The 27,777-nt window shown below is 46.1% G+C and overlaps 1 protein-coding gene across 4 annotated transcripts; it reads left to right on the forward strand.

Moving 5' to 3' along the window:
- Window positions 1-7,983: 7,983 nt before the first annotated feature.
- On the forward strand, window positions 7,984-17,666 carry LOC140715591 (complement C1q tumor necrosis factor-related protein 3-like). 4 transcript variants are annotated; one of them, XM_073027956.1, is made up of 4 exons: window positions 7,984-8,154; window positions 8,255-8,341; window positions 13,698-13,743; window positions 17,065-17,666. In XM_073027956.1, the coding sequence occupies exons 1-4, from the start codon at window positions 8,137-8,139 to the stop codon at window positions 17,475-17,477; spliced, it is 564 nt and encodes a 187-aa protein (XP_072884057.1). In that variant the 5' UTR covers window positions 7,984-8,136; the 3' UTR covers window positions 17,478-17,666. The 4 variants fall into 4 exon arrangements, with proteins under 4 accessions (XP_072884057.1, XP_072884055.1, XP_072884056.1 ...); XM_073027954.1 differs by having other exon boundaries at window positions 7,987-8,154; window positions 13,689-13,743; XM_073027955.1 differs by having other exon boundaries at window positions 7,988-8,154; window positions 8,252-8,341.
- The last annotated feature ends 10,111 nt before the right edge of the window (window positions 17,667-27,777 follow it).

Below are 27,777 nucleotides of genomic sequence, written 5' to 3' on the forward strand. Positions count from 1 at the left end.
CTAATCCCACTGTCCCACTCTCTCCCCACAGTCCTGTGTCTGTCCCCAAATTAATCCCACTGTCCCACTCTCTCCCCACAGTCCTGTGTCAATGCCCAAATTAATCGCACTGTCACACTCTCTCCCCACAGCCCTGTGTCAGTACCCAGACTAATCCCACTGTCCCACTCTCTCCCCACAGTCCTGTGTCAGTCCCCAAACTAATCCCACTGCCCCTTTGTGTTCCCACAGGATGTTGATTGGGATGGAGCCTATCATTTACGAGAAGAGGCCGGTGAAATCTAGTCACCCTGGAGCGCAGGCTAATGAGGGGTGACAGTATAAAACCACCAGGGGCAGGATCAGAGAAACAAGAGATTCTGCAGGTGCTGGGAATCCAGAGCGACAGACACAAAATGCTGGCAGAATTCAGTGAGTCAGAAAACATCTATGGAAATGAATAAACAGTCGATGTTTCTGGTCGAAATCTTTTGCGGTAGGAGAATGGTTGGTGAGGTTCTTCCTTCCAAGTGCAGGGAAGTCTGAAACTAGAGTGCACAAGTGAAAGGGTGCTGAGTATATGAACCCACGCAATCTCCCAGGCAAGGCCTCATCAGTGCAGGATAAAGCTTCTACATATCATACTTGCTTTTATATAATAGTCCTCTTGAAATGAATACTACCCTCGCATTTGCCTTCCACTCCCCTGACTCAACCTAACTATTAAGCTTTAAGGAATCCTTGTTTAGAGGGATATGGGACGAGCTTACATGGACATCCTGATCAGCATTGACTAGTTGGGCAGAAGGACTGCGAATGAGTTGATGGCCACTATGTCACTGGCATTTGGGGCAGCAACGAAGGTCCATCTCTGATGGTACTCAGGGCTTCCTGCACCTTGACAGTAGCTTCCACTTGGTTTTCACCTCTGTTTGCCATGCAGGATCCGGGAGGTGACTCACGAATACCGTGACACTCAGATCCAGAAGAGTTCAACATTGCTGTTCCGTAACAGTTGCATTGGTCCGGTCAAGGTTGCCGAACCCCCGCAGCTGGAGGACGGATGGACCACTCTTCGGCTGGCCTCTACCTTTTAACCTTGTATCCAAATTGCACATGTTCAATGAATAGTGTGGTTAAAGAGCCATGCTGTGTGCACAATGATCGGGGCATCAATGATAAGAGCAGTAAGGTGTGCAAAACTCTAGTGAGATCACTCTTGGAGTATTTTCTTCACTTCTGGTCGCCCCATCATAGGAAGGATGTGCAGGCTTGGGAGAGGTTGCAAAAGACGGTGACCACGGTACTGCCTGGACTGGCAAATCTAAGCTCTCAGGAGAGTTCGGACAAACTTGGGCAGTTTTCCCTTGAACCTGGATTGCGGTCTGATCAAGGATTGTAAAGGTATAAGAGGCATAGATAGAGTAGACAGTTGTTTTTTTTCTCTCTCTCTCTACAGCGTGGAAATGTCTAAGAGCAGAGGGTATTAAAAGTGAGTGGGAAAAGTTTAAAGGAGATGTGCCAGGCAAGTTCCTTATCACACAGAGCGTGGAATGGACTGCTGGGGTAGTGGTGGAGGCAGATATTATAGAGGCACTGAGACAAACACAGGAAGAGACGGGAATGAAAGGATAGGAATCAGGCATGGTCAGACAAAATGTGTTTAGTTCTATAACGTGGTCCAGACAGATTCGATGGGCTGAAATGCCTGTTCCCCTGTTGATCTACTTTTTGATTTCCCCCAAATAGATCAGACATGTTATACAGAAGGTGAGACGAAACAGGGACAGTTTGACGTGGTGAGAACCGTGCCGGAATCTATAATAAAGGACGTAATTAAGGAATACCTTGAGTAGAATGATCGAATTGTACAGAGCCAGTGGGAGTTTCTGAAAAAGTAATGTTTGGCAATCTTTGAGGATGTGGCTCAAACAATAGATAAAGAAAAGTCTGTCTTTTGACAATGGGAAAGTTACTACAAACGTGTATGTTTATACTGTCAAAGGCCCTTTGTTCAATTACAATGTTCTTCCGCTTCCTTCTGCTTTTTGCAGATGGTTCTTCCTCATACCTCTGACGAAATAAGCTGCTTGAAACCCTGACCGATACCTCTCATTACAGAGGGAGACAATGCTTCCTCTGTGCTCTTGGCAAAGACTGATCAGAGACCAGCTGCTCGCTTCAGCCTGGAATGCCGCCTTCTTGGGTAGATTATGGGTGGTCTTCTGCTTCTGTAGCCCATCCACTTCCAGCCTCAAGGTGTTCTGCATTTAAAGAAGCTCTTCTGCATACCGTTGTTGTAACGCCTTGTTATTTGATTTACTGTCGCCTTCCTGCCAGCTTTAACCAGCCTGGCAATGCTCCTCTGACCTCTCTCATTAAGGCATTTTCGCCCACAGAACTGCCACCTACTGGGATGTGTTGTGTTTTTTTTTTGCTTTTTGCAACATTCTCTGTAAATTCTGGAGTTTGTTATGTGTAAACCCAATGAGATTAGCTCTTGCTTATATACTCAAAGCATCCTACTGGCGCCAACAATCCTTCCACATTCAAAGTCACTGAGATCATACTTTTCCCCCCTTTCTGATGTTTGGTCTGGACAACTGAACTCCTTGACCATGTCTGCTTGCTTTTCTGCATCGAGGTAATGCCACGTGAGTGGCTGGTAAGATATTTGCATTAGCAAGATAATACAGATGGCCACTGAGTGCCAGCCAAATTTGTTCTGACCTGCTATGACGGTTATCGAATTTACCTCTTCACTCTTGCTTGCCGGTCAGTGCCCCTCTGATTCTCCTACTCAGTTGTGGAGGGAGATGGGGGAGGGACATGTGAGGAGAGTGCTGTGCTACTGGAAAAGGCGTTCTGCAAAATACGGGCTTTACTTATGACCCACTGCAGCTCCAAACGTTCACTGAGGTCTTGTGGGAAAGCAGATTAACTTTTGCTGGGCTGGGGTGGGGAACCTGGGGATACAGGCAGAGCATGTAAATAAATCAATCTCTCTCTCTCTTCTTAAATACCTGGGTAGGGTGCAATGCTGATTTTGTTATGGTTATTATTGTATAGATTTATTGAGGATGTCCGCCAGAAAACGATTATTACGTTGTATATGGTGACATTTATGTAATTTGCTTCTAAAATATAGTTTGAGCTTTGAGTTTTGAATTGTGTACTTTGTGCTGTGTGTGACTGTTGGTAATATGTTTTAGTACTTTGACTCTGCAGTTATGGTGTCTCGTTTGGCTCTATTCATGAGCATTCATGTATGGTTGAATTACAATGAAACTTGAATTGAATTGAATTGAAATTCCATTTGATCTCCCTGGGGTCTTGACAGCATACTCTTCCATCTTGCCGCAGAATTTCCATCTCAATGGCGTCTTTCCTACTGAGAGAGAGAGAGAGAGAGAGAGAGAGAGAGAGAGAGAGAGAGAGAGAGAGAGAGAGAGAGAGAGAGAGAGAGAGAGAGAGAGAGAGAGAGAGAGAGAGAGAGAGAGAGAGAGAGAGAGAGAGAGAGAGAGAGAGAGAGAGCTAATTCAATTACCCCGGTTGAATACAAATGCTAAATACAAACAGAGCTGAACAATTTCCATAATCACAAATGAGATACCAGCAAAATAAAGTAAAAACCCAGAGCCAGTCTAAAGACAAACAATTAGACGTAAAAGATAAGCAGTCGAAGGAACACTCCGTACCCACGAGGTTACAGTAAGAAAATGAAATCCACATGCTCGCAGAAAAACAAATCATTTTCAAAAGCAACCCTTGGCTGGGCCATGTATGTTACAGCGAAAAAGCCTGCAGATAGGCAAGAGAAGTACAAAGGCCTTAACAAGGTAGATTGAAAGATCGCATACATCTTTACACATATATCATGATCATCATCATGTGCCTTCCGGGATGACGTGGCCGATCATCGTCATTCCATGACCATGACTGCTGTTTGCAAATTTTGCCACAGAAGTGGTTTACACTGTCCGCTTATGGGCAGTGCCGTTCCAGGATGAGTGACCTCAGCGGTAATCAATACTCTTGCATAAGAACTTAAGAGACAGGAGACAGAGTAGGACATCTGGCTCGTTAAGCCTACTCTGCCATTCCTCCAACCGTGAAGCCTACTCATTAAGCCTACTCTGCCTGCAACTGTGAAGTCCATACTGGTTCGGGCATGTTGCATACGGCCTACAGCCCATTCACTGCCCCAGATTCTACCCCTCATTCCTGGTGTCTTCCCTGCTGTCCCTATGAGGAGGAAGGCCAGGAAATCAAAAGGATCTGTTCACCTCCGCTGGCCTGCAGATTTCCTCTAGGCAAGGTGTAGCACCTGCTTACCCCCCACCCCCCAATCAGGGTCAGGGAAGCCGTGTGAGCAGGTGGTGGATGGTCATTTTGTGCAGCTGGCTGTGCGACCACTGGCAACAGGTACTCCAGGTGTGGCCTCACCAGTACCCTGCACAGTTGCAGCATAATCTCCCTATTCCTAAATCCAATCCCTCTAGTGATGAAGGCCAATATTCCAGTTGCCTTCTTGACAGCCTGCTGCACCTACACACCAGCTTTTTGTGATTCATACACATGCACTCCCAGGTCACTTTGCATTGCAGCATGTTGCATTTTTACTATTTAAATAATAATCTGCTTTCAGTTTTTGTTCCTCTCCTTTATCAACATTGTACTCTTTCTGCCAGATTCTTGCCCACTCACTTAACCTATCTGTCTCTCTCTGTATAGTTTCGGTATCTTCTGTACAATTTGCTTTTCCACTCAATGTAGTATCATCAGGAAACTCTGATTCGCTAAACTCGGTCCCCTCTTCCAGATTGTTACTTTATATCGTGAACAAAAGTTTTGACAAAATTCCACACGGAAGGTTAGTTAGGAATCGTTAGGTATTAATATTGAAGTAGTAAAATAGATTCAACAGTGGCTGGATGGGAGATGCCGGAGAGTAGTGGTGAATAACTGTTTGTCAGGTTGGAGGCCGGTGACTAATGGTGTGCCTCAGGGATCTGTACTGGGTCCAATGTTGTTTGTCATATACATTAATGATCTGGATCATGGGGTGGTAAATTGGATTAGTAAGTATGCAGATGATAGTAAGATAGGTGGCGTTGTGGATAATGAAGTATGTTTTCAAAGCTTGCGGAGAGATTTAGGCCAGTTAGAAGAGTGGGCCGAAAGATGGCAGATGGAGTTTAATGCTGATAAAAGTGGGGTGCTACATTTTGGTAGGAATAATCAAGATAGACATACATGGTAAGTGGTAGGGCATTGAGGAATGCAGTACAACAGAGTAATCTAGGAATAATGGTGCATAGTTTCCTGAAGGTGGAATCTTATGTGGATAGGGTGGTGAAGAAAGCTTTTGGTAAGCTGGCCTTTATAAATCACAGCATTGAGTATAGGGGCTGGAATGTAATGTTAAAATTGTACAAGGCATTGATGACGCCAAATTTGGAGGGTTGTGTACAGTTCTGGTCAATGAATTATAGGAAAGATGTCAACAAAATAGAGAGAGTACAGAGGAGATTTACTAGAATGTTACCTGGGTTTCAGCACCTAAGTTACAGAGAAAGGTTGAACAAGTTAGGTCTTTATTCTTTGACGAGTAGAAGGTTGAGGGGTGACTTGATAGAGGTATTTAAAATTATAAGGGGGATAGATAGAGTTGACGTGGAAAGTCTTTTTCCATTGAGAGTAGGGGAGATTCAAACAAGAGGACATGAGTTGAGAGTTAAGGGGAAAAGTTTAGGGGTAACACGAGGGGGAAGTTCTTTACTCAGAGAGTGGTAGCTGTGTGGAATGAGCTTCCAGTAGAAGTGGTAGAGGCAGGTTCGATATTGTCACTTAAAAAAAACTTGGATAGGTATATGGAAAGGAAAGGAATGGAGGGTTATGGGCTGAGTGTAGGTAGGTGGGACTAAGTGAGAGTAAACATTCAGCACGGACTAGAAGGGTCAAGATGGCCTGTTCCCCTGCTGTAATTGTTATATGGTTATATAACAATGGTGGACCTAGCACCGACAGGTACAACACAAAACTCACCACTGATTGCCAACTAGAGTAACATCCATGTATCCAAATTCTCTGCTTTCTATTTGTTCACCAATCCTCTATCCATCCGCATAACTACAAACTCCATGCATCCTCATCTTATGTATAAGTCTGTTATGTGGCATCTTATCGAATGCTTTCTGGAAATTCAAGTAATAACGTCCATCTGTTCCCCTCTATCCATTGCGCTTGTTATAACCTCAAAGAACTCCAGTAAGTTTGTCAAACAGGACCTGCTTTTGTTGAATTACAATTTCATGATGAGCACTGTTCCATTCGTACATGCCTCAGATATTTCTCTGTTTATTGCCTGTTTAACTGTAATGTTATTATTCGCTGGCAGATAGACAACTCCCACCAGTGATTTTTTTCTTTACTATTCCTAACCTCCACCCAGATGGATCCAACATTCAGCTCCTTAGAACTGATATCATCTCTCACTATTGCACTGTTCCCATCCTTAATCCAGAGAACTACATCACCTCCCATACCCAGGAATGTCTGCCTGGTGACAGTGGTCACACAACCAGCTGCACAAAATGACCATCCACCACCTGCTCCCACGGCTTCCCGTGACCCTGTTTGGGGGATGGGGGTAAGCAGGTGCTACACCTTGTCCAGAGGAGATCTGCAGGCTAGCGGAGGTGAACAGATCCTTTGATTTCCTGACCTTCGCCCTCATAGGGACTGCAGGACAGACGCCAGGGTGTTCTTGAATGAGGGGTAGAATCCGGGGCAGTGAATGGGCTGTAGGCCGTATGCAACATGCCCGAGCCAGTATGGAATTCACTGTTAATATGATTGTGAAGAAAGCTTTTGGCACACTGACCTTCATAAATCAAGATATTGAGTCCAGGAGAAGAGATGTTATGTTGTATCAGATATTGGTGAGGGCTAATTTGCAGTATTATGTGCAGCTTCGATCACCTAACCACAGGAAAGTTGTAAATACGGTTGACAAAGTACAGAGAAAATTTAAAAGGATTTGCCGGGTCAGGAGGCCACTGAGGCCAAGGGACAGAAAAAAAAACAGAGGTCATGGGTTAAGGGTGAAGGGGGAAAAGTTTAAATGGAACATGGGGGGGGGGGGGGCTTCTTCAAGCAGAGAATGGTGGGAGTGTGGAATGAACTGCCCGATGAAGTGATGAATGCGGGCTCGCTTTTGACATTTAAGAAAAACTTGGACAGGTATATGGATGAGAGGGCTTTGGAGGGATATGGCCCAGGTGCAGGTCAGTGGGACTAGGCAAAAAGATGGTTCGGCACAGCCAAGAAGGGCCAAAAAGGTCTGTTTCTTTGCTGTAATGTTCTATGGTTCTAGGAGAACCAGAGTCACAAAGAAAGATTGATCAGGATAGGACTATATTCCTGAGAACATGGAAGGTTGAGCGGAGATTTATGGAGGTATACAAAATTACGAGGGGTATAGCTAGGGGAAGTGCAAGCAGTCTTTTACCACTGAGGTCAGGTGGAACTACAAGGAGAAGTCATGGGTTGATGCTGAAGGTGAAAATGAGGGGAAACATCTTCAGTCAGATGGTGGTGAGAGTGTGGAACGTGCTGCCAGCGCAAGTGGTGCATGCGAACACAATTTCAATGTTTAAGCGAAGTTTGTACAGATAAATGGATTGTGGGGATATGGAAGATGGTGATATGTAGTTTAAATAGTCTTGGAATGGACCAGATGGGCCGAAGATAACTGTTTCTGTGGATTACGTTATAAAGCCTTTTTATTGCAAAAGAATAAAATTTTCAAGCACCGTCTGGATTTCCAGAACAGGACAGGTGAGCTGCAGCATCAGCTCACAAAGCGAGCATTAAATGTAAACAAAGGCAGGCGGTGTCTTGGCAGGGCGGAGGCACAATCTCAGCCGGAGGGGAGATTAGCGAAATATCTTGAACAGTCACGTTCACATACTCAGGTTGGGGAGGGCAGGTCTGTGAGTACGTGTTTCTGTGTGTCTGTCTGTGTGTAAGGGGAGTTCTCAGGAAGTTGGCTGGACGCCTCAACCTGATCCAACCCTCACCGAAAGTGTTTAAAAGACACAGGAGTGAAGGCAGGATACTTCGGAGAAAGCGGACGTCGTGGAAGTTGTCGCGATGGATTTCTGGGTGAAGGTGAATGTCGACAGTTCTTGCCAAAGGATGGCAGATGATCGGGGAGGAAGGGATGGGGTTCATTGCTGACACTTACCTTATTGTCCTCTTTTTCCAGCAGGCGGTTCTGTTCATTCTCAGCATCTCGATGTCCACCAAGATGGCATATTTGCACCACACTGGTGGGAATTCCACCCATCATCACCAGGTTTGTAGATAACCGCTGATGACGGGGGTTCGCGTAGGGCGTCGAGTCGGGAGCTTCACTCTGTGTGTGACCCCGAGTGGGTGTAGTGTACTGGGCATAGCGAGCTTCACTGTGTCTAACTTGGGATTCAGTGATGAGAATGTGTACAGGGAGCCTCACTCTGTGTCTCATCCGGGAATGTTTGATGGGGCGGTGCTGAGGGAGCCTCACACTGCTTCAGATTCAGGGAGTGTGTGATGGGACGCTATGCAGGGAGCTTCACTCCGTGTCTCAATCTGGGAGCGTGTGATGGCAAGGTGTGGTGGGAGCTTTGCGCTGCGTAGGACCACGGAAGTGTATGATAGGACGGTGCTGAGCGAGCTTCAGTCTGTCTGATCCAGGGAATGTCTTATGTGATGGTATAGAGGGAGCTTCACTCTGTTTCTCACCCTGGGAATGTGTGTTAGATCGTATGAAGGGAGTTCCAGTCTGTGTCTGACAACTGGAGTATGTAATGAAACGCTATGGAGGAAATTCCATTCTCTTTCTGTACGTGATGGGACGGTACAGAATGAGCTTCAATTTGTGTTTGAGCCTGCGACTGTGTGATGGGATGGTGTGGAGGGAGCTTCACTCCGTGAGTGTGTGATCGCACGCTGTGGAGGTATGTTCACTCAGGTCTGTCCCTGGGAGTGTAGGAGGGAGCTTCACTCTGTGTTGGCCCAAGGAGTGTGTGATGCCACGGTGCTGATGGAGCTTCACTCTGTGTTTAAGCTGGGAGTGAGTGACAGGACGGTGTACAACGAACTTCACCCTGTCTGATCCTGTGAATGTCTCATGGAACGGTGTAGAGGGAGCTTCATTCTACGTCTCACTTTGGGAGTGCATGATGAGTGGTGTGGAGAGAGCCTCACTCTGTGTTGGCCCAAGGATTGTGTGACTGTTTGCAGTATCGCCGGGACTGTTTGATGGGACGGTGCAGAATGGGCGGCACTCTGCGTCTAACCCTGGGAGTGTGTGATAGGACTGGGTGGTGGGAGCTTAATTCTGTGTCTGATTCCGGGAGTGTGTGAAGGGAGGGTGCGGAGGGAGCCTCACTCAGTGTCTCACACTGGGATTCTTTTATGGGGCTGTGTGGAAGAAATTTAGCTCCTTGTCTGATCCCAATAGTGTGTGATAGATCAGTGCAGACAGAGATTTACTTTGTGTCTGACCCTGCGAGTGCGCGATGGAATGGTGTGAAGGAATCTTCACTGTGTGTCTGATCCCGGGATTGTTCCATGCAACGGTGTAGCGAAAGCTTCATTCTGTGTCATATCCCGACAATATGCGATGGGCCGGTTTAAAAGGCGTCTGACCACGGCGTTCTGTGACGGGACGGTGTAGAGCGAGCATCACTCTGCCTGAACCTGGGAATGCCACATTGGACGGTGTAGAGGGAGCTCCACTCTGTCTCCCCCTGTGAGTCTGTGATGGGATGGTGTAGATGGAATTTCAGTCTGGCTCTGACTACTGGACTGTGTGATGGGACTGTGTAGCGTAAGCTTCATTCTGTCTCTGATGCCGGGTCTGTGTTGTCGGATGGTGCAGAGAGACCTTCAATCTGCTTCTCACCCCTTGAGCATGTGATGAGACGGCGTAGAGGAAGCTTCACTCGTGTCTAATCTTAGGAATGTATGATTAGAGAGAGACCCTAACTCTGAATCGGACCCCAGTAGTGTGTGATGGGATGGTATAGTTGGAGACTCACTCCGTGCCTGTCTTCCGGAGTGCGTGATGGGACGGTGTAGAGGGACCTTCACTCGGTGCCTGATCCCGGGATTGTGGAAAGGTGAGGGTGTAGAGGAAGCATCGCTCGCTATCTTAACATTGCACTGTTTGATAGGGCGCTGTGGAGTGAGCTACACTGCTGTCACCCGTGTATTCCGGAATATTAAACCACCAATCCTTCATTTCTCTTGTTGAATTTCTGTTATACTTAAACATCCTGTTCTCCAGAGTCGTCCCAAGATGAGATTGTCCACCTTTCCTGTTAATTCTCAGGAATTGAAATAAACGCACATTCGATTAGTGTCCCTTTATCTCCAGTTACTCTTTTCCAGGCTATCCTGATGATTTTAATCCAAAGTGCCTTCAGAGGTCAGGAAACAGGCTGAACTTCTGTTGCTTCCAGATCGATTTATTGGTAGAACAAAAGAAAACTGAGGTCCCTGAGTGAAGGGGATACAGGGTCAACATGGCGCCTAGCATGGGGTGGTTATTTTCCCATCGATAAGAAAATTCTTTTCAAATGTGTAGATAAGAATTAACCAATGAGAAAGCACGTATTCTGATAATTGAGTTCCAAGAGAAGCTTCCGGAGTTATGTCAATATATAATTAGGTGCGTATCTTAATGTTACATGCATATAAAAACTAATTATAATACAGACAGTTAACTAATTGTTAAACGGTGATGAATTTAGCAATTAAACAGAATAATCTAAGAATTAAACAGTCAAATCCAACACAGATTATCGAATTTATTCTCTGGCTGTTACACCGGCGAACCCAAGTGCAGAACACAGGCGTGGGGGCAGAGTCGGGAGGCGTTATTAACGGAGCGAACGTGGAGTCAGTATCCAGGAGCGATGCTTGACCTCGAACTGGTCATCCTAAGAACCTTGAAACGAGGTTACTCACACCGGAGTTGACCAGTTCACTGAGGTTCTCCATGACAATCCTGAGCAGCTGATCGTGCAAGCCCAGTAGGGAGCCCTGGCTATTGCAGGGGTTTCGCGTCCGCTGGGTTCATTGCGGCCAGTTCGTTCTGTTACAAGGTAGGCGTTGAGAGCGGTCCCAAATGCAGAACACAGACACTGAAGTACTAGGGACAGGACTAGGTTGTCAAGAAAGCAAGGGAATTGGGGAAGAAACGACGCTGGACAAGACACAGGCCCTGGACGAGACTCGGATCCAGGGCCTGTGCTAGGACTAGACTGGGAAAGCGGAGCCTGGACAAGGAACTTGGAACATGGACTAGGACTCCGAGCCAGAGACTGGGCAGGGACACAGAACCTGGGTCTTGACTCAGGCTCGGACTTGTGATCTAGGCGAGGACAAGACGTGGCAAGGCAACAGGACTGGACGTGGAGATAGGACACGGGACCTCTGGGCTGGATGAGGATATGAAGCTCAAACTTGGACGAGAGAGACTGGAACACAGAGCCCTGGTCTTGGGAGACAGGAACGCGGAACATAGAGCCGGGACCCCTCCTTGGGAATAGGACGTAGGGCCGGGACTCATACACAGAAAGCTGAACACGACGAGACAGTTCCCAACACTAGGTAGCGGCAAGCAGTCGGACCTACCTAGTGAAGGCGTGGACACAAAGAGACAGTTCAAAACAACGAAAGACAGTTCCTCATCTGGACACAGCAAGGCTCCGGTCTTGTTCCGGTGGTAGAACTTGAAGGCGAAATTTCGCGAGGACGTAGGCGAGGCTCTAGGCGAAAGGTAGCAGGCGGGGCTCCAGCCAAGAACTACAGAAAGAAGGGGAAGGGAAGTGAACAGTCTCGCCTCAGGGTAACGGCAAAGACGGCCCCACTTACCCCACAGAGGCGAAGACGGGAACTGATAAGACGAACCAGCACCCACACCCGAACCCAGCGCCACTTATATTTAAGCCCTAATATGAGAATCAGGTGTCTGTGATTAAGCCCAACTGAAACAATGGACAGCCAGAAGACCCGGAGTCTGGAGTCCACGAACTGGACCTTGAACCAGAACGCGTCCTTCACGGACCGGACCATGACACTGACTGCTGCTTTATCCCCTGACCTGGTCAAAGTTCCACCCGCTGCTAATCTAGCACCAGCAGATTTCTCTGCAGTACAGTCGGATCCCCTATTGTTCAGGTTTAACACTTCCCTCTTGTACAAGTCTTTCTTGTCCCAGAAGATACCCCAATGATTCAAGAACCCGTATCCCTTCGCCCTGGATCAGCACCTCAAACATAGGTTTATCTGACCCATCCTATTTCGGAGCTTGCTGCAATGTAGTAACGAACGCAATCCAGAGACCAAATACCATCTTCTGCCTGCCCCCTCGGTATTAGGAAACTCTGCCCTGTGTACGACTCTCGGAATCGTGATGCACAGTGTGGAGGGTATCATCGTGTGTGTGACCCCCGCAGTGTATGATGGGATAGTGCAGTGTGAGTTTCACTCCGTATCTGACCGCAGCAGTGGTTGATGTGACAACATAGAAGGAGCTTCAGTCTGTGTCTGATCCGGAGAATGTGTGATGGGATAGTGTAGAGGAAGCGTGACACTGTGTCTGACCCCGGCAGTGTGTGATGGGACGGTATGGAAAGATCTTCACTCTGTGTCTGACCCTGGGAGTGTGTGATGGGGCGGTGTGGAGGGAGCTTCACTCATTGTCTGACCCCGGGAGTGTGTAATGGGACGGTGTGGAGGGAGCTTCACTCTGTTTCTGACCCCGGGAGTGTGTAATGGGACGGTGTGGAGGGAGCTTCACTCTTTGCCTGACCCCGGGAGTGTGTGATGGGACGGTGTGGAGGGAGCTTCACTCTTTGTCTGACCCCGGGAGTGTGTAATGGGACGGTGTGGAGGGAGCTTCACTCTGTGTCTGACCCCGGGAGTGTGTAATGGGACGGTGTGGAGGGAGCTTCACTCTTTGCCTGACCCCGGGAGTGTGTAATGGGACGGTGTGGAGGGAGCTTCACTCTGTGTCTGACCCCGGGAGTGTGTGATGGGACGGTGTGGAGGGAGTTTCACTCTGTGTCTGACCCCGGGAGTGTGTGATGGGACGGTGTGGAGGGAGCTTGACTCTGTGTCTGACCCCGGGAGTGTGTAATGGGACAGTGTGGAGGAAGTTTCACTCTGTGTCTGACCCCGGAAGTGTGTGGATGGGACGGTGTGGAGGGAGCTTGACTCTGTGTCTGACCCCGGGAGTGTATGATGGGACGGTGTAGAGGGAGCTTCACTCTGTGTCTGACCCCGGGAGTGTGTGATGGGACGGTGTGGAGGGAGCTTCACTCTGTGTCTGACCCCGGGAGTGTGTGATGGGACGGTGTGGAGGGAGCTTGACTCTGTGTCTGATCCCGGGAGTGTATGATGGGACGGTGTGGAGGGAGCTTCACTCTGTATCTGACCCCGGGAGTGTGTGATGGGACGGTGTGGAGGGGGTTTCACTCTGTGTCTGACCCCGGGAGTGTGTGATGGGACGGTGTGGAGGGAGCTTCACTCTGTATCTGACCCCGGGAGTGTGTGATGGGACGGTGTGGAAAAAGCCTCATTCTCTGTATGCACAACCTATTCCAGTGAGCAGATTCTGTGGAACCTATGTCTTACCCTTGTCTCTACAGGACCTGGAGGACCTGGAGGCCCGTATCACCGCATTGGAGCATCACCTGGAGGATGGTAAGTGTAGATCAGACAATATCTTTCCTGGGCTCCTGCTCACCCCACTGGGATTTGTTCCATTCCCAGGGGTTCTGCGGGTATTGAACCAATCACATTGCGCACAGAGGAATCGGATTTCTGCCCTTACCATCCCCCACCAACTCGCCCTCCCTGACAGCGCACAAAAAGGAAATTCAGACCATTGAGTCAGTGTCTTCCCAGAAATCCCCAAATATTTGGAACTTTTTTTAACCCTTGATCCTTCCTATTAGCCCGGAATCAGCCAGGTTTCTGCTGTCCCACTGGGCGTCTTGCCATTGTTTGAGGAGTGGGTGGGGGGGGGGGGGACCGCACAGCAGCTACTGGCGGCTGTGTTGAGGGTGGCACATGGTATGACATTTCAGCAGACCGTCCATTCAGCTGCCTAAGAGGAACAGACCTTCTATCCTCCATTTCGATGTTGGCTAGCAAACTCCCTTCAATAAGCAGAAGACTCTGCATGCCCCTATCTGTGCTGGTGATGCTGAAGTGGAAATGGTCGAGCGTTTTATATTCCATGGTGTAAACGTCTGCGGCAACTAGTCGTGGTCAAACCATGTGCACACTCTGGACAGGAAAGCTCACCAACACCTATATTTCTTCGGGAGGCAGAGGAAATTCGACATGTCCCTCAAAACTACGCCAGTATATCCAGATTCACGGTAGAAAGCTTCCTATCTAGATGCATTACAACTTGATACGGCAGCTGCTCATGTTCATGTTTCGTGTTCTCTGGACGGACTTTTTTCTTTCGTGGCTATCTGGAGAAGACGAATCTCAGAGTTATATATGGATATATCGTCTGACAATAAATTAATCTTCAAAACTTTGAACTGCTCCACCTGAGACAGCAACACATTGCACACCGCTCAGTTTTTCACGCAAACCAGCCCTCCTGTCTACTGCCTCCCCCACACCTCCCACTGCATCAGTAAATCAGTCATAATAACTGAGATCACATGACACATCGCTCATTTCCTCTTCTATCCTCTCCTATCACACAGAATACACAGAAGCGTCAAGGATATCTTCTAAGCAGGTGTTTCCAGACTCTTGAACTGATATCTGGTACGCTGTAAGACCAACTTTTGTCCTGCCAATCCACCTCATCGTGGCCTATTCACTTGTTCTATCTGAACTGCATTTCCTCTGTAACTGCAATATTATCTTCTGCATTCCCATTCAACTATACCGGTGTATGGATTGTATGCCTGGGTGAGAAGCAAATGCACAGAATGTTGTCTTTATTAGTCAAGGCACGGGTTCAACAGCCAGGAAGTTACACTGAATGGTTGCTGATTTTATGTTCGTTGTTTTCTGAGCTGCAGCCCATCCACCTCAAGTTTCCAAGTTTCGACATGTTGTGTTTTCAGAGATGCTCGTCTGCACAGAACTGTTGTAATGAGTGGTTGATTGAGTTACTGTCGCCTTTCCGTCACTTGAACCAGTCTTATCATTCTCCACTATCATTTCTCTTGAACAAGACATTTTCAGCGTTAAAATTGTCGCTCCCTGGATTTTCTTTTTGTTGTTGCCACTATTCTATGTAAATATTTGGTGCATGAAAATCCCAGGAGACCATCAGTTTTTCAGATGCTCAAACCACCCGATCTGGCCCCAAAAATGATTCCCCAATCTGCCACTTAGATCACATTTTTCTCCATTCTAATGTTGGGTCTGAACAGCAACCTGAACCTCCTGACCATGTCTGCGTGCTTTTATGCGCTGAATTTCTGACATATTATTGGCTATTTAGATACCTGTGTTAACGAATAGGTGTAAATGTTTACTTAATAAAGTGGGTACTGAGTGTATTTTACATGCTTGCCTTTATTAATCAAGACACTGAGGCCAAGAGTCAGGCAGCTATTCTGCAGCTTTAAGTAACCCTGGTTGTACCGCATCTGGAATATTGTGTTCATATCAGGTCATCCCATGATAGTGTAGTCACAGGTGTTCTTACATGTTGGCCATCAGGATTTGAAATGTAATGTAGTAGTTGCATAAAACGTTGGTGAGGTCTAATTTGGAGTACTCTGTACAGATCTGGTCACCTACCTACAGGAAATAAACTCGGTGGCCATTTTATTCGGTACTCTTCTACCTAATGCAATGGCTGCTGACCGTGTGCTCGTGGTCGTCTGCTGTTGTAGCACATCCGCTTCAAGGTTCGAAAGGTAAACAAGAGAAAATGCAGAAGGCTGAAATCCGAGCAACACATGCAAATTACCGGAGGAACGAAGCAAGTCAGAGAGCATCTATGAAAACAGTACAGTCGACCTTTCTTCAGGAAAAAAAGCTGAAGAGTAGATTTTAATGGTGGGGGGACGGGAATGTGAAACGCCAGGCGATATGTGAAACTTCCAAGGGGAGCAATGATGCAAAGAGCTAGAAAGTTGATTGGTGAAAGAGACAGAAGATCATGGAAGAAAGAAGACAGGCGGGGGCGGGTAGGAGGAGCATAAGAGAGAGACGATGTTCGGGCAAGGAGTTAACATGAGCGAGGGACAAGGCGAAGGGAAATGATGATGGGAGTGGGGTTGGTGGAAGCATCACTGGATGTTTGAGAAATCGATATTCATGCCATCAGGTTGGAGGATTACCCAACAGAGCTTAAGATGTTTCTGCCCTAACCTACGTGTGGCCTTATCCCTACAGTGGAGGAGGCCGTGGATGAACATATCAGAATGGGAATGGGAAGTGGAATTAAAATGGGTGGCCACTGGGAGATCCCGTTCGTTCTGGCGGACGGAACGTAGGTTGGAGAAGCGATCTCCCAATCTACGTCGGGTCTCACCGATGCGCCAATGTGATGGGGTGAGGCGGCACTTCACCTGTAAGTCTGATGGGGTCATATACCGTGTTTGGTGCTCCCGGTGAGGCCTCCTATATATCGCTAAGACCCGACGTAGTTTGGGTCCTTGATCTGAACAACAACTGAATCTCTTGATCTTGTCGGCCTGACTTTATGCTTTGAGTTGCTGCCATCATGATTGAATGATTAGATATTCCCATTAACCAGCAGGTGTAGAGCTATAACTAATAAAGTGACCATTGAGTACGCAACGATATTTGAAAGAAAGTATGCTTGTCAGCAGGGATTAGCTGAATTAAGCAGCTCATTGCGACTTTAATTACCTGGGTATCACTTGGCGGGCCGAAGTACCGTTCCTCCGCTGTATCGCTGTCTCTTCAATCATAAATGTTTTAGTACACGTATCAATAATAAACTAGTGACTGGTTATAGAGGTCCCACCGAACTGTATTTGATTCTAACCTTTTCCCCTCTTTGCCCACTAGAAGAGAGCCACGATCATCTCCACGCTGTTGTCTTCGCCGCCATTCGCGGGCCCACGAACAGCCCACCGATTCAAGGGGCCATCATCATCTTCGACCAGGTGCAGCTGAACAGAGAGGGAGGATACGATGCCAACACCGGGATCTTCACTTGCCCCGAAGAGGGCACTTACTTCTTCGCCTTTTCTTTCCTGCCCGGGCGGGACGAGGCCAACACCACCGTGGCCTTGGTGAAGAACAGCGCCGTCCACGAGCGCCTCTACAGCAGTCTCCCACTCGGCGCCACCCAGTTGTCCGAGCGAAGCTGCCTCTTACAGCTGGAGAAAGGAGATCAGGTGTGGGTGACCCTGGAAGAGGGGTCTGTGTTGATACACCAGGCCTCCTTGTCCTTCCAGGGGTACCGCATCTCCAGTTAATCCTCTCCCCTTGTTTGGGTAGAACTCACTCTCTCGCCCTCTGTTCCTACCTGCACCCTCTCTCCTTCCACCTTATGGAATCCTTGCAGCCATTGTCTTTAATTGGAATCCCCACTACCCGGAACACGCACTTGTGATTTCTTCTGCCATCCCCCGTGTTATCAATAAAACACTCAGGTTAGCATCAAATCTCTGTCTCAGTTTCGGCTCTGGAGTCTGAGCGTGTTGGGGCTGTTGGGGGAGTTTTATGCATTGAGACATACAGCACGGAACACCGTCTTCGGGGCTACTGAGTGGCGCCGCACAGCAACCCACTTATTTAACCCTAGCCTAATCACGCGACGATTTACCAAAAACCAGTTAACTTACTAGCTAGTCTTTGGCCTGTGGGAGGAAACCGGAGCACCCGGAGAAAACCACATGTCTCACAGGAGGAACGATCAAACTTGTTCCAGAGGACACCAGAGTTGGACTCTGAGCTCCGACACCTAGAATAGCGTTAACTTCGGTTAAGGACTTTGCCGTCGCTCTTTTCCGTGACTGAGTCCTGCAAGACCACAGATGCTAGATTACGAGGCAACACAGAATCTAGTGGGTGGTGGTGGTGTGGGGAGGGAAAGGAGTTGATGAACCCACTGGGAGGTCTGTGTGTGATGGGCAGATCAGGGAGGTGTGGTAGCGGAGAAAGATTGACGGGGGCTCACCAATGTGGATCAAGAGGTACCGAGATGGGATAGAACGGGAGCAGATTAAACGATATTGTTGTCTTTAAGCTGCCCAGGGAAATATGTACTGCAACTACTCCTCAACCACAGGGGCGAAATTAAAGGGTGACCTTAAACAACAGTGTTATCCATATAAGTCAAGTCTCATGGCTGATTTAATATCCGTTTCAATGCCTTTCTCCTGCTTCTTCCCTGTAACCGTTGATATAGGAGGCACTATCTCCATCTCCACATTCACTCATTCGAGGCCATTAAGCATTCTGTAGGTTTCATTGAAATTCCCCCCTCTTCAGTTCTTCTAAATCCTGCCAGTACCATACCACCTCACGTTTGACTTTAAATGTAGCTTCTCCCTTTCAAAATGTAGCGTGAATTCTATCAGATTATTATTACTATCGCCCAAAGGTTCCTGCAAGATTAGTTATATTCCCGTTCGGTCGAGAGGGTCGACAACTTTAATGCCAAAGAGGGAACCTCGTCAATAATCTGTTCTGGTCTAACCATGCAGATGTTATGGTCAAGAAATATAACTAGCGGGTTTATTTCCTGGCAGAAAAAAAAAACACATTTTGCAAGTCTTTGTCCTACAACAATTTTTATTTCTGTCCCATAGAAAATATCAGGATGAGAATCAGGTTTATTATCACTGACATTGTCATGAATTTTGTTGTTTTGCGACAGTAGTATTTGCAAGACAAACTTCCGTGATGTGCGATGTGCTGTGTCGTACAATATGGGTGATCACGGTCTTTCCAAGACCATGATTGTTCATGGCAATATTTTTTTTTTGCAGAATTCGGTTGCCACTGCCTTTTTCTGCGCAGTGTATTCACAAGACTTCAGAGATTGTCTGTCTGGCGTCAGTGGTCGCATAACCAGGACTTGTGATATGCGCCGGCTGCTCATACAACCAGATTGGGGAGCTAAGCAGGTGCTACACCTTGCTTAATGGATTGCTGCAGATTATACTGCTGTATACAGTCTGTTTACATTGTACCTGGAGTTTAAATAGGATTATAGAAAGTGGTTTGACCTGTTTACAGTGCAGTGCCGTGGGTAATAGATGGAGGAGTTAGGGGAGGTAAATAGAATGGATGATCAGATTAATGGCCTGAGGGAAGAAACTGTGAAGTCGACGAGAAATTTTTGTTTTAATAGCCCTATAGAGCTTTCGAGAAGAGAGTTTTTGGAACAACAATTTGCTGGGTGGGTACCATCAGAAATGATTGCACCTGACCTCTTCGAAGTCTTGGACGCATGCATCTGCAGAGGTGATGATTGACAGCAGCCAATGACCTTTCTGCAGTCTTGACAGCTCTCTGTTGTTTTCGTGTATTATGCTAGGTTGCCGCACTAAACTATATAGCAGTGGCTAATTTAACAATGACAGTGTGTTCTGGAGAGAAGTGGAATTTTACCAGTATCACCCTGGCTTCCTCTACCAGAATGGAGCAGAGCTTATTAAGTTTTAAGAGAATTACAGATAGGAGAAGTATAGATCTTGCAAGGGAATATTAACATGAAGCAGGATGGGCCCCACGATAACGTAGCAGCGAACGCGTCGCATATACAAGTCCGGATGTTCCTGAGTTCAGAGTTAAGTTCTGGTGCCGTTCTTTAAGGTATCCGTGTGGTTACGTACCAGCAGCAATAGATCACAACTTCAGTCAGGTTTTATTGTTAAAACAACTACATCTCTACTGAAAATGTAGAGAATTAAACTAAATAACCAGAAGTTAACAGTGTTTTGCATGTGTGTGGCTCTCAAACAGTCATAGGAACAGTTCTTAAAGTCTTAAGATGGCAAACTAGAAACGGTCCAGTAATCGACGGAATAAATGAGGGGAAAGATTTGTAAATCCACGTTATAATATAGAGAGAAGGCGTTTACGAAGAATGCCACAGCTTCCAAGCTGAGTAAACGAAATAACAGTCGTCGAAGTTCTTATCCGTTGAGGCGTTCCGTAATCCACGTAGAAACATCACAAGGTGACAGTCACAGAATATCCCTTCACACAAATGGTAACCACATAACACACCCGAATCCAGTTAAGGGTTAACAAAAGTGGTTTCCACAGGATACCCGAACAAAATCCACGTATGGATCATACGAAGGGACAGTCACACATTCAATCCAATAATCAGCCCAATCAGTTGATAGTATCAGACTTTACCCATTCGTAGGAAAGTACTGCCAGCAGCTTGCAGTTCAAAGCTTCTCTCTCTCTCTCTCTCTCTCTCTCTCTCTCTCTCTCTCTCTCTCTCTCTCTCTCTCTCTCTCTCTCTCTCTCTCTCTCTCTCTCTCTCTCTCTCTGTCTCAGCTTGTTATACTGACGTCATAGTCCCGCCTCCTCCAGGCGTTTTTAAAGTGACGCCCTCGGTAAACGAAACCCGGGCTAACGTAACACGTCCTTTCCCCCCACCCCCACCCCACCCCCAAAAGGGAAAATTTTAACCTGGAAGAACAAAATTTTAACTGCAAACTACAATATGTGAAACAATACATATACGGTTACCATATAGCATACTACAGACTAATACAAAATATTGCAGAAGCGTATACAAATAGGAAATTCCACTGCACTATTCCTAATTCATTGCAAGCTAAACATCTGGAAAGACAATCGGCAATTATATTATCCTTGCCTTTAATATGAGTTATCACGAGATCATACTCCTGCAAATTCAAACTCTTTTGTTGAATTGGAGCCTCCTTAAACATTTTCCTGAACCATATCCTGACCTATAAAATGACCCAGATAGGTCACAGTGGCATGGCCAAATTCACTCTTAGTCAAGTTAACTGTAAGGTTGGCCTTTGAAAACCTCTCAAACAGCATTTCTACTGCAGAGATTGGGTTTTCTATAAATCAACAATATAGGCATCTGTGTGCTCTAACACTTGAATTACAGAATTAATCATTCTCTGGAATGCTCCTGGAGCATTGTTTATTCCAAATGGCAGAACATTGTACTCGTACAACCCAGAAGGTGTTGAGGATGCAGAAATCTCTCTACCTCTATCTGTTAATGGAACACACCAATACCCTTTTAAACAGATGATCTTTGTAAGAAACTTAACCTTTCCAACCTTGTCTACACAACCATCCACTCTGGGGTGGAATAAGCATCCGTGTTTGTTATAGCGTTCACCTTCCTGTAAATTGTGCAAACCCTGTTACAACCATCTGGTTTTGGTACCATAACACAAGATGAACTCTAATCTGAAGTAGAATGCCTAATAATACCATTTTCTAACATATACTCAATTTCTTGTTCAGCAAGTCTACATTTTTCGATATCCATGCGATATAGATGCTGCTTTATAGGTTTGGCGTCACCGACATCTTCATCATGTGAGGCCACTTTTGTACTTTTTGGGACATCAGGGAACAGCTCCCTAAATTTCATGATAAACTGCTTCAACTGTTGCCGCTGCTGTGGCTGTAAATGAGCTCCAAAATAGTCGAATTTCTCAATTTGGCTGAAATAATGTTTGATTTAAAATAGACCTCAGATGGATCAGCAAGTAAGTTCCCAGAGAGGTCAGGCCCATTGTTATTGACAACAACGGTCACTGTGGCTGCTTTGTTTCTCATGGTACAAATTAAGCATGTTTACGTGACAAAGCTGCGCTGGTCCTCGTCTATCTGCTATTAAGACAACATAATCCACATCATTAACTTTAGACACAACTTCATAAGGATCATGAAACTTAGCTAGCAGAGGGTTTGTTTGCGTGGGAAACAAATCAAGGATTTTATCTCCCGGCTGGAATGACCTCATTTTGGCTCCTTTGTCATACCAATTTTTCATTCTTTCCTGGGCTGAATTTAAATTTTTCCTTGTTAAGTTTCCCCTGTTAAGCTCTTTGTAATCTGTCATTGAATTTCAAAACATAGTCCAGCAAATTAATATGCAGGTTATTTTTAACCCACTGCTCTTTTAACGATGCCAAATGTCTTCGGACCCGGTGTACAGACACAAGTTCAACAGGTCTAAAGCCTTAGGGACTCTTGCTGCAAATAGACTCCCTTACTGCAAATAGAAGCAGGTCAACTCCGTTATCCCAATCCTTCTCATTTTCAATACAGAATGTCCTAATCATGGTTTTGAGAGTAGAATGAAATCTTTCTCATGACCCTTGGGATTCTGGATGGTATGCAAACGACGTAATTTGTTTGGCTCCCAGTTTGCAAGCTACCCGCTGGAATAATCCTGATATAAATTTACTTCCTTGGTCGGACTGAATTTCTTTAGGCAAACCAAAAAGTTGAAAAACTTTATGACAGCCTTCGATAAAGTTTTAGCTTTCATTTTCCTGAGAGGTATTGCTTCTGGAAATCTAGATGCTGTGCATATGATGGTTAGAAAATACTGATGGCCAGCTTTAGTCTTGGGTAATGGGCCAACAGAATTGACACTAGAGTGACTGATTAGCTTTACCCACAACCTGACAAGTGTGACAAGTCCGGAAAAAATGTCGCAACATCTTTCCTCAAACACCTAGATGGCCACCTAAGGGCAAACTAAGGGCCAAAGTTAAAATCTCATTCCTGTAAACTTTAGGAACTCCAACCTGGTGAACAATTGCCCGTTTCTCGCTTGCCAGAATATCAGGTGGTCTCCCCTTCCTCATTAACATTCCATCCTTGAAATAATACCCAACTGGCACTTTCTCAATCTCATCGTCTGAGAGAGCTCTTTCTCTCAAAACTGCAATCTCAGGGTCTCTGCTCTATAAACTCCTTCCTATACAGAGACAAATCTTTATAGTCAGCCCTACTGCAAGGATCCTGTTCCAATAATGAAGGTAAAATAATGAGGTAAAATAATACCTAAATATTCATCACTGCTGGTTTCCACACACAAGTCAATCAAAAGTAAAGTAACTAATCAGACCAATAATCAATCAATAAGCTCCAGCTTATTTCAAAATCGCGGCCGAATCCCCAATTAATGTTATGTACCAGCCGCAATAGCTCACAACGAGTCAGGTTTTAATGTTAAAACCACTACCTTTATCGGTATCTACTCAAAATATAGAGAATTAAACGAAATAAACAGAAGGTTACAGTGTTATGCGTGTGTGTGGCTCCCAAACAGTTAAGCTTAGGAACAGTTCTTAAAGTCTTAAAATGGCAAACTAGAAAAGGTCCAGTAATCGACGGAATAAATGAGGGGAGAGATTTATAAATCCATGTCAAAATATAGAGAGAAGGCGATTACGAAGAATACCGCAGATTCCAAGCTGAGTAAAAGAAGTAACAGTCGCCGAAGTTCTTATCCGTTGAGGCGTTCCGTAATCCACGTAGAAACATCACAAGGTGACAGTCACAGAATATCCCTTCACACAAATGGTAACCACATAACACACCCGAATCCAGGTAAGGGTTAACAAAAGTGGTTTCCGCAGTATAGTTCAACAAAATCCACATTTGGATCATACGAGGTGACAGTCACACATCCAATCCATTAATCAACCCAATCTTTTGGGCATGGGAAAATATAAAACTTTACCTATTCGTAGCAAACTGCTGCCAGCAGCTTGCAGTCCAAAGCTTCTCTCTCTCTCTCTCTCTCTCAAAACTCTCTCATAACAAAACTGCTACGCACTTGGGATTAAAGTTTTTGGATGAGGTGTGAAATATGCAAAGGACGAATTTGAGATCAAATCGGTTATGACCGAAGCGGGAAAGGAGGAAGGTCGAATGCTCAGTGGTATGCGCTCGGGACTGTTATTTATCTCTAAAATAGACTTAAAAATTAAATATTTAATATTCTGTGTGTCAGAAAGAAATTACGATATACATGAAAATCCCGATGATTTCGAGTGGAATCAGCCTCTGGTCTGGATTGGCCACATCTGGAGTATTGCAAACAATTCTGGTCGCCACTCCATAGGAAGGATGTTGAGGTTTAGGGGAGGATGCAGAAGAGGGTCCTGGGTGAGAGGACATGTGCTATCATGAGAGGCTGAATAAACCTGGCTTGTTTTCTCTGGAGCGCGGTAAGATGAGGGGAGATCTGATAAAGGATTATAATATTATGTGACGCATGGATAGAATAGACAGGGAGTAACTTTTTCACGGGGCAGAATTGTCTCATAGAAGAGAGCACGCATTGAAGGTAAACGGTTGTAGCTTCAGGGCCGATGTAGGGGTAAGTTCGTTATTCTGAGAGTAGTTGATACTTGGGATGCTGTGCCCTATATGGTGGTACAGGCAAATACATTGGGGGCATTTAAAAGATGTTTGTGTAGCGACATGGATGTAAGGAAGATGGAGGGATATGGACATAGTAAACGTAGGAGGCATTGGTGTATGTGTGTGTTTGATAACTTTTTTAGCTTCTTCAGCACAAGACTGTGTCACATGGCCTGTTCAAAGTTCTATGTTCCAGGACCGTGTTTGAGAGATCAGTACATTCTTTCCTTTGGTTACAAGATGGAGTACGAAACGTTGTACATGGGCGAAAACAATTGGAAACATTGTTTGTTCAGTGACTGTACGTAATGTCAATTACAATGACGTCGAAGCGGTCTCCCTGGGATTTCCCTCTGGTCTAAATAAGGACCTCCATTCCTCACGCTACTTCACACGGTCAACGGGGAACCTTCATTTAAGCCTCAGAGAAGTGAAACTATGAAGTCGACCACATTCACTGCACACTGGCTACAAGTTCTAAGAATCAAAAAGGCTTTCGAGGCGGTTCAAAGGGTTTACTATCCGCTTCTCGCAGCTGTTAGTGTTCCGCGTAAGCATCGCCGGCCTTTATTGCATCCTTTCGTCTTTTACACAATGCGCTGTTGTAATATGCTATGGGCGCCACGGTATCATACAATGACAGATCCATCCCCACTGGCACTGCACCTCGGTGGGGATGGGGCTGTTATCGCTTGTGGGCGCGTGGGAGTATTTCAGCTATTTAGAGGGAGCAGTGCTCAGGATTTAGGTTGCTGAAGTGGCGAAGTGTCTGAAGGGCCGTTTCATACTTTATCTCAAATAAAAGATAATAATAATTGACTAGACTGGATAAGCGTTAATATAGTGGCAGTGCAGTTGAAAGTGGCTTTTGTTATGCAGCTGGTTTACCTCCGTGATTCGAGTCAGTGGTCTTGGAGAGATATACTACCGCACATTGAGAATGTTTTTATCCGCAGAAAAGAAGACGGGGAAATGAACAGGTCATTGAAGCCACACTCTCAGTGGCCACATTATTAGGTTGGGAGCCTCCTGTAGCCAATAAATATATTCGTGGTCTTCTGCTGCTACAGCCCATTCACATTATGCTCCTACGTATGCGTTCCGCAGTTACGTTGTGGCAAAAGTTCGGGCACCGACAGGTTACACAGTCGCACGCTGATGAACTCTACATTTAATTGACATCTTCAGTTTATTTATGGAACAGACACTTCCGGCCTAACGCGGCGAGCCGGCCACCAATCCAGCTATTTAACACAAGAAAAATAAGCACTTTACTGCTCTACCGTGGCGCCCCATCTCACTGAACAGACTGCGCTTGGCCTTTGCGTATTAACTTTCTTGCTCAATTTTACCTTCCTTACAGTGAACCTGACGACAATTGTGATCCTGTCCCGAGGCAAGTGCGGCTTGTCAAAATGCGTTACTCGCTACCTGGTGGCCATGGCAGCGGCGGATCTCTTGATGGTCATCCTGGACCTGATACTGAGGCACATCCCCATCGTATACTGGAGAGAGTTCAGTTTCGTGCAATCCCTCCCAGTCTGTAACATCCACGCTGCCCTGCTGTTCGCAGCTACGGATTGTTCTGTCTGGTTCACCGTCACTTTCACCTTTGATCGATTTGTAGCCATCGGATGCCAGAAGTTAAAATCGAAATACTGCACAGAGAGAACAGCGGCAGTAGTGATCGGGACGGTGACTGTGCTGAGCTGTTTAAAGAACATCTTCTGGTATTTTATGCTGACGGGACGATACCTGCAGACGAACTTCCCCTGGTTTTGTGCAGTAGTTAACAGTGTTAGCTCCTCGCGTGTATGGGCAATAGCAGAGTTGATTGAGTACGTTATTACTCCGGGTGTCCCGTTCATTCTGATTCTGCTGCTTAACACCTTAACAGTGAGGCACATTCTGGCCGCAAACAGAGCGCGCCGGAGACTCCTGGGACAGAACAGCGGAGACTGCGGGCAGAGTTCCAAAGACCCGGAGATGGAGAGCCGAATGAAATCCGTCATTTTACTCTTAGTTATCTCGGGCAATTTCATAATTTTGTGGTCACCGTTTATCGTGTATGCTATCTACTATCGTATACTGAAGATAGGGGATAGCTCTGTGTACATCAATACCGCCGTTAAGCAGATTGGATTCATGCTACAGCTCCTGAGCTGCTGTACCAACACTGGCATTTACGCCGTGACCCAGACTAGGTTCAGAGGGGAGTTGAAAAAAGCGGCGAAATATCCCTTCACTGCAATTTTCAAATTTATAAAATGAAAAGGTTTTCCAAGGCCAAAACTGTCGCGGGGAAAAAAGTTTGGGGATCGATGTTTTGGTTGATGTTTTCAATTTTCAATTCTTCAATTATTTTTCTGCGCTGAGATTGCTATTTGGAGATAATGTTCCTTCTCCGTTTCGTGCGGGTTGATGGCCGTGTTGCCGTTCTTTTATTTCCTTGGATTTGTGGCTATCTGGAGAGGAAGAACCACGGGATTCAAAGATTCAAAAATGATCCTTCGAACTCGGAGCTTTTGATTCTTTGAAAAGTCTGTCTTAACCTTGGTCTTACTGTTTACTTTGGGGGAATGCCACAATAATTTGGCAAAGAAAGTCATAGAAGCAGAGAAGAACAGCACCACAAAATGCCCTTTTGCCCATCTCGTCCATGCCGATCTGTTAAACTGCCTACTTGCACCAAGACCATAGCCCTGAATGCCCCTACTATCAAGGTACTGAATACAAATTATGTTTAACGTAAACATCGAGCTTGCAAATACCAGTTGTGTTGGCAGGTTGTTCCAAACTCTTACCGCCCTCTGATTGAAGAAGTTTCCCATTACAATTTAACATTTCACCCTTAACACATGATCTCTAGATGTAGTCGTAGGAACATAGAAAACATAGAAAACCTTCAACAGATTACATGCCGTCCGGCTCACAAGGTTGTGCCAAACATGTCCCTACCTTAGAAATTACTAATCTTACCCATAGCCCTCTATTTTTCTAAGCTCCGTGTACCTATTCAAAACTTTCTTTGAAAACCCCCATCGTATCCGCCTCCACCACCGTTGCCGGCAGCCCATTCCACACACTCACCACTCTCTGCTTAAAAAAACTTACCCCTGACATCTCTGTACCTACTTCCCAGCACCTTAAACCTGAGTCCACTTGTGGCAACCATTTCAGCCCTGGGAAAGAGCCTCTGACTATCCACATGATCAATGCCTCTCATCATCCTATACACCTCTGTCAGGTCACCTACATCCCCCGTTGCTCCAAGGAGAAAAAGGACTACTTAACTCGATCTGTTTTCGTAAGTCATGCTCCCCTATCCAGGCAACACCCTTGTATATCTTCTCTGCGCCTTTCTATAGC

The sequence above is a fragment of the Hemitrygon akajei genome, chromosome 24 (genome assembly GCF_048418815.1).
Source record: "Hemitrygon akajei chromosome 24, sHemAka1.3, whole genome shotgun sequence".
NCBI lineage: Eukaryota > Metazoa > Chordata > Chondrichthyes > Myliobatiformes > Dasyatidae > Hemitrygon > Hemitrygon akajei.

Coding starts and splice junctions, on each gene's coding strand:
- LOC140715591 (XM_073027953.1), top strand. Junction 8,342..13,688: donor ATTCCACCCATCATCACCAG/GTTTGTAGATAA, acceptor TTGTCTCTACAG/GACCTGGAGGACCTGGAGGC. Junction 13,744..17,064: donor GGAGCATCACCTGGAGGATG/GTAAGTGTAGAT, acceptor TTTGCCCACTAG/AAGAGAGCCACGATCATCTC.